Source organism: Esox lucius, chromosome 13, assembly GCF_011004845.1.
Source record: "Esox lucius isolate fEsoLuc1 chromosome 13, fEsoLuc1.pri, whole genome shotgun sequence".
Classification (NCBI taxonomy): domain Eukaryota; kingdom Metazoa; phylum Chordata; class Actinopteri; order Esociformes; family Esocidae; genus Esox; species Esox lucius.
The window spans coordinates 19,700,079-19,712,069 of record NC_047581.1 but is presented as its reverse complement, the minus strand read 5'-3'; the positions used below and the strand labels follow the sequence as shown (position 1 = coordinate 19,712,069).

The 11,991-nt window shown below is 42.8% G+C and overlaps 1 protein-coding gene across 3 annotated transcripts in view; it reads right to left on the bottom strand.

The window, feature by feature from the left end:
* Positions 1-576: 576 nt before the first annotated feature.
* Positions 577-11,991, bottom strand: part of inpp5jb (inositol polyphosphate-5-phosphatase Jb) — a 37,934-nt gene continuing 26,519 nt past the window's right edge. For all 3 annotated transcript variants that reach the window (XM_020052425.3, XM_010897371.5, XM_020052427.3), the window contains 9 exons: positions 9,321-9,437; positions 7,498-7,673; positions 7,102-7,213; positions 6,870-6,979; positions 5,177-5,384; positions 4,845-4,982; positions 4,639-4,722; positions 4,450-4,554; positions 577-3,121 (listed from right to left, as the gene is read on the bottom strand). In XM_020052425.3, coding sequence (XP_019907984.2) covers positions 2,798-3,121; positions 4,450-4,554; positions 4,639-4,722; positions 4,845-4,982; positions 5,177-5,384; positions 6,870-6,979; positions 7,102-7,213; positions 7,498-7,673; positions 9,321-9,437 — 1,374 coding nt within the window. In that variant the 3' untranslated portion in view covers positions 577-2,797. The remainder of the gene's footprint in view (positions 3,122-4,449; positions 4,555-4,638; positions 4,723-4,844; positions 4,983-5,176; positions 5,385-6,869; positions 6,980-7,101; positions 7,214-7,497; positions 7,674-9,320; positions 9,438-11,991) is intronic.

Here is an 11,991-nt window from a genome sequence, read left to right as displayed (position 1 = left end):
ATGCTGTAGCTGGTGATCAAGTTTTTTTAGGTGCAAGTGTGTTTTCTATACTGAGCGGGACATTGTCTTTGGACCTCAGTATCTGTGGGGAATATCTGTCAGGAAAGGGTCTCATAGTACCACAGTGAAGTTCAAAATCTAATATTTTCACCTATTTATACTATAGATGTATCTCAGAAGCAAATCCAGCCACAACTCTTGTTCAGCTAGATAAAACTAATGTTGTGTAAATACACTCACAAGTTCAGGATACTGTGTTGGCAGGATTTGAAAAGAATTACAATACAATGACTTATTTGACCACATTTTGTTCCATTAACAAACACTCAAAGAACCTTTTAGTTTTGTTGTTCAATAACAGCCATACTCAAAGTATGATTCCGGATGTCAATGTCCCATTACCAAACATCCTTTAGGTGCTTGTTGGTCATGTACATTTTCTTGTAGAATCGATGCCCTGTTCTGGAGTCCAAGAGGTCTAACACACGGTATCAGATAGGTGAAATTTGTAAATTATCACAATGGCCAATGTTTTTTAATCAATCCAACTGAAAACAAACAGACACGTAGAGAAAACCATCTGTACAGCTTGAAGAGGCAATTTATTTGTTCTCTAAACACGGTGTGCGTGACAGAGGTGTCAAGCTGTCCTGACCCCAAAGACAGATCCACACAACAACCTCTAACATCAACATAACTAGCCAACTTTACCAGCAAATTCAAGCCCCTAACAATGCTGCTGTAATGTTTTCCAGAATTTTCAAGACAGTCACCTTGGATCCAAATCACATACAAGCTTGCAGAGCCAATACAATATTTTTCAAAAACAATATAAACAACTTATCTTAAATAAACAAAGTGAAAATATGTTGTTTCTTTATGCCTCCACAAAAACAAAAAAACATACACATGTGGTGTGTATGAATAAATAAAAGTAATATAATTATAAAACAAATATTATGTATACACAATATACTTTTATATTTAATTTCTTTAAAGTGATTATCCCACACTGGCCAGCAGAATTCAAGCGATCACTTGACACAATAAAATAAGAAAATACATGTTTAATAATATTTTTTGGCAGTGCCATCTGGTCTCTATTTGATATTTTTCATAGATAGCATAATTTTGTCTGTTTTAAACTAGCGTTCAATAAATGTCCTTCTATTCACATATTTTTCAGTGCAAGTATGGCAGAGAGACAAAGGACAATTTAACTTGATGTTCAACACTAGTCTTTTCTTATCACCTTTTGTATAACCATACTTTGGATTAACTCAGTTATATGGATTGAAACACATAATCAATAGATAACATCAAAAAGCCAAGGTCACTTGCACATATATATGCAGCATTGATTATTTACCTTGGATTTAACTACAGTGTATCTACACTGCATTATATAACTAAATAGGATGAAGAAATAAGTAATAAAATAATTTCCATGTTCTACAAGCAAACCAATTCAATATTTCATTTAGCTATCTCTACCATATGATTTTGTGTCTACACTATCTTCAACACTTTATTCTCAACAGCAGGTATATTACAAAGTGGAGACAAAAAAAGCACTTTAACGGCACAAAATCACAGTACCGGAATGTAAAGTATGTCCAACAAACTACGCAAGCGCATACATCATTTTCAATCATACGTATTACACAACCACTTCTGTGAACTTAAAAATAAACCCACGCACCCTTTCACAAAACACACTCACACAGTGGCATACATGAACACACACACAAAAAGGTTACAGTACAACACCCCACACCTTCCTAATCTAACAGAACTGCCCATAGGTACAAAGTTTTTAGGATGGTAGGTCACAAGCTAACAACCCAACACATTACCACAGAACAGTGTAAGCTAATCACCGTCACCAGTACAGAATAAGGGAAGAGAGGGCACATGAGAGAGAGAGAGAAAGGGGTGTACAGGAGAAGTGAGGATGAAAGGAATATTTTTGAACTGGAAACACCAGACTCTAAAGACAAAAACACCACGTTTTACCTTATTTTTTTAATCATATGGCATTTAAGTGACCTTGTAGGCTGAAACCCAGGTAGTTATACTGACAGGACTTGCCGAGGGGAGGTGCACTCACAACTCACAAGGGTTTAGGGGTGGTTTACATGTACCAATATGTGCTACAATAAACATTTTAGAACTCTGTCTAACAAAGGATTTTGGTGGAATCACATTTATTCACGGTTGTTTATCTGCACCTCCTTGGCCCAATTCCTATTTAAATCATGCACATATTGAGGAACAAAATAGATTTTTCTATGATAAACAGAACTCTGAGAGAATGTGGATAGTAATAGACAACACTTTTTTTAAATGTAGGACTCCCTATGGGAGTTTAACATACTGTTTACCTCATCATGATACAGCATTTCTTCATGCTCAAACACATGCTGTTTTCTAAGCCACCAGGGCTAATATAGAGGGGTTAATATTATAGTGCTTTATAATATCTGTCAAACAACATATGGAACCAAAATGGTTGCCATATAACTCTGCATTGGATTTGATGACGATCTGTAGGATCTCTTCAGATATGAATAATGCTCCCTGTATTTTGAAAGCCTGAGAGGGAAAGGTGATAGAATGAGAGAAATGACAGAAAATGCATGGAGATATACATTTGAAAACGTACAAAGACAAATTAACGTAGCCACAGTCCTGAACAAAATGGCTTTGGAATTGTAAATATTCAATAATGGAAAAGGAACAGCACAGTTGATAATGTCAGATTTGGTCATGTAAGAGCAGAATAACAAGGACTCCATCACAACCGTGAGTCCCCAGCATCAGCTGAGGGCTTCTTCTCTCCACCCATACCCTCTAGGGCCTTGTCAGAGGAAGGGCCATCAGTGTTGGGGGCCGAAGCCTCACCAGAGTCGCACTGCAGGTTCAGGCCTCTCATTTGGGACAGCACAGGGCTTCCACTGCGGCTTCGGCTATGGCTACGTCGGGCTCTGTGTTTCTTCTTGTGGGGGCTGGGACTGCGGGATTTTGTTGTCATACCAACCACAGTGCTGTCATCCTCAGATGTGAATTCAGAGCTGTCGTCAGATGGGCTACCGGCAAGGCTGGAGGTGGGCAGCTGGATCTGTAGTTGGAGAGATGAGGAAGAGGAGGAGAGAAAAAGTAAGTAACAAATATTGAAAGAGGTGAGTTAGAATGGGAGGGAGCAGAAGAATCAAGAGATTTAAATATACTGTGTACACTCACCTAAAGGATTATTAGGAACACCATACTGTGTTTGACCCCCTTTCCCCTTCAGAACTGCCTTAATTCTCGGCATTGATTCAACAAGGTGCTGAAAGCATTCTTTAGAAATGTTGGCCCATATTGATAAGATAGCATCTTGCAGTTGATAGAGATTTGTGGGATGCACATCCAGGGCACGAAGCTCCCGTTTCACCACATCCCAAAGATGCTCTATTGGGTTGAGATCTGGTGACTGTGGGGGCCATTTCAGTACAGTGAACTCATTGTCATGTTCAAGAAACAAATTTGAAATGATTCAAGCTTTGTGACATGGTGCATTATCCTGCTGGAAGTAGCCATCAGAGGATGGGTACATGGTGGTCATAAAGGGATGGACATGGTCAGAAACAATGCTCAGGTAGGCCGTGGCATTTAAATGATGCCCAATTGGCACTAAGGGGCCTAAAGTGTGCCAAGAAAACATCCCCCACACCATTACACCACCACCACCAGCCTGCACAGTGGTAACAAGGCATGATGGATCCATGTTCTCATTCTGTTTACGACAAATTCTGACTCTACCATCTGAATGTCTCAACAGAAATCGAGACTCATCAGACCAGGCAACATTCTTCCAGTCTTCAACTGTCCAATTTCGGTGAGCTCGTGCAAATTGGAGCCTCTTTTTCCTAATTGTAGTGGAGATGAGTGGTACCCAGTGGGGTCTTCTGCTGTTGTAGCCCATCCGCCTCAAGGTTGTGCGTGTTGTGGCTTCACAAATGCTTTGCTGCATACCTCGGTTGTAACAAGTGGTTATTACAGTCTTGAATCAGTCGGCCCATTCTCCTCTGACCTCTAGCATCAACAAGGCATTTTCACCCACAGGACTGCCGCATACTGGATGTTTTTCCCTTTTCACACCATTCTTTGTAAACCCTAGAAATGGTTGTGCGTGAAAATCCCAGTAACGGAGCAGATTGTAAATACTCAGACCGGCCCGTCTGGCACCAACAACCACGCCACGCTCTAAATTGCTTAAATCACCTTTCTTTCCCATTCTGACATTCAGTTTGGAGTACCCCTAAATGCACTGAAGCAACTGCCATGTGATCGGTTGATTAGATAATTTCATTAATGAGAAATTGAACAGGTGTTCCTAATAATCCTTTAGGTGAGTGTATGTAAACGTTTCACATATTCACCATTAAAATGTGTCATTGTAAGTACCTGAAAAGGCTCTGTCACACCCACAAGGGTGCTGGTGTTGTTGCTATAGTACCCCAAGATGTAGTCTCCAGAGCCCTTGGGCAACTCTTCTTCAGTAAAGGTCACCTGGATGTATAAAGATAGGAAGTATGGGAGAGAACATACCAAACTCAAATACACTATGACAAGGTTCCCCAGCTCATGTCTTACCTCGTGTTCTACTCTATGGTAATCTGCCTCCTCCTGCTTGGCCCACACATAGCCTACATAGTCCTTATGGTGTTTAAATCCAACCTGGGGAGTCAAACAAAGACAACCTCTTCACTGCTTAGCTACTGATTACTTTAGTATGACATTATCTGGGTCACTTCAAGGTAAAACACTGAAATCAGACAGAAAGTTTAGGGTGAAAGTACCTTGTACAGCCCAATCCAGTCCCAGGAGCTGCGAGCAAAATTTGGCGCAGTTTTGAATCGGCATGTGGCCTCTGCAACACAGTTCCACTCATCCTCTACCATGATCGTAACCAGGGGCATGTCCACCTTATAGGGGAACTACACACAGAATTCTGGATGTCAGTACCGCTGTATAAAAACGACAGAACATCAACATTTCTCTGAGATGATAAAATCTGCGTACATCTGTTACAACTGTAGTCATACCTGTTTGTTACAGGTTGCAGACAGCATTTTGGATGCAGTGACAAGCAGGTGACAGGGGAAACACAGAGAAAAGGGCTATGTCTTACCTGGAGGGTGAAGATGGAGGAGACAGGCTTGTGGTCGCTGACCATGTACTCCATGTGACTGCGGTAGAAGTGCTGTGTGACCTTGGTCCCACTGCTCAGCCCTGACATAGAGCCTCTCTTCCCAGTGTGAAGGGCCGGTCGAGTGGGAGCTGTGGCCCTCAGACGCCACAGGATCCTGTCTGTCCATGCAGGCTTACGTTTTTTTCCACTGAGAGAAAGGGAGGGAGAGTGGGAGAAAGAGTCAGTGAGAGAGAGAGAGAGAATTACACAGAGAGACAGAAAGCAGAGGGTGTAAAGATAAGAACTTGGGATGGGCACTGATAGTTGAATATTGGAATACCCAAAATAAATGTTTCCTCAGTCGGAAAAGGGTGGCTTGCCCACTTCAGGTTGGTGGAGAGTGCCTGCCTCAAGTGGAGGAGTTTAAGTATCTAGGGGTCTTGTTCACGAGTGAGGGAAGGATGGAACGGGAGATTGACAGACGGATCGGTGCAGCTTCTGCAGTAATGCAGTCGATGTATCGGTCTGTCGTGGTGAAGAAAGAGCTGAGCCGCAAGGCGAAGCTCTCGATTTACCAGTCAATCTACGTTCATACTCTCACCTATGGTCATGAGCTTTGGGTCATGACCGAAAGGACAAGATCCCGGATACAGGCGGCCGAAATGAGCTTTCTCCGCAGGGTGGCCGGGCGATCCCTTAGAGATAGGGTGAGAAGCTCGGTCACCCGGGAGGAGCTCAGAGTAGAGCCGCTGCTCCTCCACATCGAGAGGGGTCAGCTGAGGTGGCTTGGGCATCTGTTTCGGATGCCTCCGGAACGCCTTCCTGGGAAGGTGTTCCGGTCCCGTCCCACCGGGAGGAGACCCCGGGGATGACCCAGGACACGCTGGAGGGACTATGTCTCCCGGCTGGCCTGGGAACGCCTCGGTGTCCCCCCGGAAGAGTTGGAGGAAGTGTCTGGGGAGAGGGAAGTCTGGGCATCCCTGCTTAGACTGCTGCCCCCGCGACCCGGCCTCGGATAAGCGGAAGATGATGATAATTTTGAATTTGAGTACTTGTGTATTCAATTTTTCCCCACATTTTTTACGTATATGTATTTTTTTATTGAAATAAATAGACCTCAATATTATTTTTCGAAATACTGTTAAGATTCCAATCTAAAATGTTTACATATGACGATATACCATGACATTTAAAAAAAAGTATATGTTTTAAAGTCTATCCCAACCCACCTGGTATCATACGTATCTGTCACCAGAGGTGCTAGGTGGACCCTGTATCCCAACCCACCTGGTATCATACGTATCTGTCACCAGAGGTGCTAGGTGGACCCTGTATCCCAACCCACCTGGTATCATACGTATCTGTCACCAGAGGTGCTAGGTGGACCCTGTATCCCAACCCACCTGGTATCATACGTATCTGTCACCAGAGGTGCTAGGTGGACCCTGTATGCCAACCCACCTGGTATCATACGTATCTGTCACCAGAGGTGCTAGGTGGACCCTGTATCCCAACCCACCTTGTATCATACGTATCTGTCACCAGAGGTGCTAGGTGGACCCTGTATCCCAACCCACCTGGTATCATACGTATCTGTCACCAGAGGTGCTAGGTGGACCCTGTATCCCAACCCACCTGGTATCATACGTATCTGTCACCAGAGGTGCTAGGTGGACCCTGTATCCCAACCCACCTGGTATCATACGTATCTGTCCCCACGTCAAACTTGTAAGTGGGGGGGAATTTTAGAGGCCCCTCCAAAAAGCCCTCCAGGACTGGCTCGCTGTCTTTGGCCTTGTTCAACTGCAAAATTAGGGAAAAAAGTGACTGTTATTTTAGTCTCTGAACGCCCTCCAGTGGTATCCTCCACACATTACACGTGGCTCCAAATCATAGTTGTCCTTTATTTTTAAAAGGCATCTTACCTGGTCTTTCTCCCAGAGTGTGTTGAGTTTGTTATGATCAATGGCAGTTTTCACTTGCGGAATCTCCAGTTCATCAATGCGGAAATTGAGATCACCAAACCAGAACACCACACTGAGGAGGAGAAGAATGGTGGATGGAGTCCAGAGAGAAATCGTAAACATTTCTTTAATGATAGAAAAAAGGCAGGGAGGTCCACTAAAATAAATAATACAAAATATACTGAGGTTTATCTAAGGCAAAGTTACTCCTTTTCAGGTAACCGTTTACTGTTCACTCTATGTCTTTACTATGCAAAGTGTTGTGAATGTGACTGCTGCATGCTATGGGTTGGGTTGGTTTTTGTGTAATGCCTTGCTTCAAACTTAAGTGGTGTGTGCAGATGGATGGTGACTGACTCATGGTCCAGCACTCCTGTAGCAGCCTGGCCTTCAAATTGCTGCTGCTGTAGGATGCTCTCAAAGTCCTCCATGCGCTGATCTGAGTTCTCCATGTGGGCCGGCAGGTGGCAGTTCAGGAAACAGATTGTGTGACCAAACACAGACATGCGCGCACTCACCCCCCCTTTATTACCCTAGACCAGGAATGGAAAAAGTTGTGGAAGACAGGAAGAGGTAAAGTGAGAGAAAATAGATGAAAATAGTAAGGTTGAAGATTGGAGACAGGAGAAGAATGACAGGGTTAGTGTGATAGCATTAAACATTTACCAACTGAGAGAACCATCAGTAGCTGAGCTAGCCTATGAGATACGCCCCCGGGTGTGGAAACACATCTGAGGACAGGAAGTTTGCAGATACATGAATGACCAGTAGATGACATTATGAAAATTTAACGTGTAGTGTTCTGTGGGAGTGAGGGCAGGATGGAGCCATGTGGTTCTTCCTGCTGCTCTCCCTCTACAGCCCTGACCTACTAAAACATAGGAGAGAGATGACATAGCAGAAGGAGATCTGCAGAATGAGCGGATGCTAATCTGAGTCCATACAGGGAGGACAAAAGACAGACTTTACACTCAGATAATTTCTCCACGGACCTCTGTGTTTCCCTCAGTAAGACAGGTAGACATACTCCTCCTGCCCCTTTGATCAGCCGCATGGGCTTTCGTTACCCCTAAGGGGTACAAGATAGGAAATTGAATATTTTAAGTTCTTAAAGTCAAATTAACATATCTAAAGAAACCTTCTGGGGACTGTTTAAGGCTGTGAACCATAAAGACATTTGTCTCTTTGTGAACACTGAAGCACCATCTCCTGAAAATCAGAGGTAGACAGCATACATATCCAGACAAGCACAGGGAACAGCCCGCCCCCACAACACTTCCTGTTAAATAATAAGCACTATAAAACTGTTTATTTGGATAAAAACGCTAGTTTTATAATGCTAATTATTTGATGCTGGCCTGGCTGTGTCTTTGTCTCTTTGGCACACCTATAACTACTAACAATTCCACAGGAAAATTATCACTGTGCCTCCTTGTATTAGTGATATCTTTGCTGAGTGAGACTGACCTGGAGAGATTACACCAGGATAGCCACACCTGGGAAGGTTCACTATTCTTACAATCTTCCTGCATTTGGACAATGGGGCTCAGACTGTGGTTTTATGGAGCCCCAGAGCATGAGAAATGGCTTTGTTACCATTTCCAGACTTCTGTGCATCAACAACTCTTTTGTAGATGTGTTCAGGAAATTCTGGCATCATATCATCATGATGTGGCTTTTAGTTTTTACTGTAGTAAACAATCCGGCATTGCAATAATCCCTTTTTCACTTCACTCTTCCACTACACCTCAACACAGCCTTTACATCATGGTCACATCTGAGTCCTACAGGACTCTAGCCTCCAAACTATTTCCTTTTTTGTCACTGCTCCCAGCCTAGCTCATAGCATGCTCTCGACTGTGAGAGTAGATAGCCGGTGTATTCAGTGTCTCCCTAAGAGACTGCATGACTGTGTGCAAGACAGTCTCCCTCAGTAGGCTGCCATGGGCTGCACAGTTCATTCTTAGAAGTATATCTTCAAAAGGTCTTCAATAAACTCTTATGCATACAGTGTCACTTTTCAGGTACTAAACCCCTCATCCTAAATGCACCTTACCTTATTAATTTGGGGTTCAAAGCTTCAAACATCAATGCGTGTTACTGTTACTGTCACTGTAAAATAAGTATTGTGTTGAGTCAGTAGCGTTTTGAAAACTGTATTGGAGTGTTAGTGTTCTTACCCAGTAGCCCCCTAGTCCGGTGCGGGTAGTTTCAGTCTGCATCCCTCTGAGGAAAGGTAGGTGGTAGTACTTAGCAAAGACCAGCAGCAACACCCCCTGCATCCGCTGAGACGTCACCTGAGAGACACACAAAAAGAGAGGGCGAGAGTAAATAAAAAGAGAGAAAAGGGCATTGAGGCAGGTAACCGTGTCCCGCTAAATCTGACAGACATAAATACATTTGCCTTTAAGGAGCACCCAATTCCGTGATGTCCAATTTGCAATTATTATTTTCTATTTGCAATTATAATGGTCCAGTCTCATCAGAGCCACTCCACAACAGGTGCAGGACAGTAGCAGACGGAAACCTTTCCTCCAAGGTAGATTTTGCAAGCTTCTCTGCTTCCCACCACACTTCTCTGCTTTTTTTGGCAGCGAGTGTAGCACTTAAATGCACACAGAGGACAAAGTCAATGATATGCATGTCAGTGTCTGCTGGTTCAGAGTTGAGAAATAATCAGCTCCATCGCTGCTGGTCTCTGTGTGGGGTGTAAATGTGTTGAGGATCCCAAGTTGTCTTTTCAGGCAGTTGGCACATAGTTGGAACACAGTACGACATTAGACATGAGTCTCATCACTGTTCCGAGTCCAGAACACACACTGGTCTAAATGCAGCCATAACCCCATGAGACTCCCCACCACCCCAAGCTATTAATAAAAGCAGAACATCTTTCTGCATCAGGAACTGGGAAGATTAACAGACATTGTTTATGCATTATGGACTTACAGTGGATATAAAAAGTGTACACACCCCTGTTAAAATTCCAGGTTTTTGTGATGTAAAAGAATGAGAAAAGAAATCATGTCAGAACTTTTTACACTTTTAATGTTACCTATAATGTGAACAATTCAATTGAAAAACAAACTGAAATCTTAGAGGGGGGAAAATGAAAAGATAGATAGGCCTTTTGTGTACATAGAGAAAGTCTTAGATCTTTGAGTTCATTTCATGATATATGGGGGCAAAAACAAAAGGGTTGCGTTTATAATTTTACATTATAGTACATATACACGCACACGCGCACACACACACACACACACACACACACACACATATACGTTCACAGCTCCGGGAAAAAATTAAGAGACCACTGCACCTTTTTCTTTCCTTTCCAAAAAAGTCAAAAAGTGAGGAACAGAAGGGTTAAAATTAAGAGACCACTGTCAATTGAATGCTTCTGTTCCTCACTCAAAACCTTCCTTTTTTGGAAAGGAAAGAAAAAAGTGCAGTGGTCTCTTTTTTCCGGAGCTGTATATACAGTGAGAACAAGTATTTGATACACTGCCGATTTTGCAGGTTTTCCTACTTAGAAAGCATGTAGAGGTCTGTAATTTTTATCATAGGTACACTTCAACGGTGAGAGACGGAATCTAAAACAAAAATCCAGAAAATCACATTGTATGATTTCTAACTAATTAATTAGCATTTTATTGCATGACATAAGTATTTGATCACCTACCAACCAGGTCTCACAGACCTGTTAGTTTTTCTTTAAGAAGCCCTCTTGTTCTCCACTCATTTCCTGTATTAACTGCACCTGTTTGAACTCGTTATGGCGTAGTGTGTTACTAATGGTTTTCTTTGCGACTGTGGTCCCAGCTCTATTCAAGTCATTGAGCAGGTAGTTCTAGGCTGATCCCTCACCTTCCTCATGATCATTGATGCCCCACGAGGTGAGATCTTGCATGGAGCCCTAGACCGAGGGAGTTTGACCGTCTTCTTGAACTTCTTCCATTTTCTAATAATTGCGCCAACAGTTGTTGCCTTCTCACCAAGCTGCTTGCCTATTGTTCTGTAGCCCATCCCAGCCTTGTGCAGGTCTACAATTTTATCTGTGATGTCCTTACACAGCTCTCTGGTCTTGGCCATTGTGGAGAGGTTGGAGTCTGTTTGATTGAGTGTGTGGACAGGTGTCTTTTATATGGGTAACGAGTTCAAACAGGTGCAGTTAATACAGGTAATGAGTGGAGAACAGGAGGGCTTCTTAAAGAAAAACTAACAGGTCTGTGAGAGCCGGAATTCTTACTGGTTGGTAGGTGATCAAATACTTATGTCATGCAATAAAATTAAAATGTATTATTAAAAAATCATACAATGTGATTTTCTGGATTTTTGTTTTAGAGTCCGTCACTCACAGCTGAAGAGTACCTATGATAAAAATTACAGACATCTACATGCTATGTAAGTGGGAAAACCTGCAAAATCGGCAGTGTATCAAATACATGTTCTCCCCACTGTACATACATATATATACATACATATACAAACAAACATTTCTGTTTCTTCTCACACAATTATTTTCAGCAGTTTTGCTGTCAGTGATCGGGACCCTACGTGTTTACATGCTTTTGAAAAGGCAGGCTTATGGAGGCTGAGATGATGGACAGGGGCTCAGCTTTTCTTCAAGGGGAACCCAATTCCACCATTCGAGTGCAGAGAAGAGCACTGACTGTATTCTCTAGGCCAATTTGCACCTCTGTTTAATCAATCAGCTCATAAAAATCTTCCTTTTTGTGCTGTCTGTGAGAACCATGCTAGCTGTGCCTTTCTGTCTCTGCTGTGTACTAGTTGTCGCTCCTCTTTTTACTCCCCTCACATTTGCATTGTGCCCTGCAGTATCCTGTGGCCCAG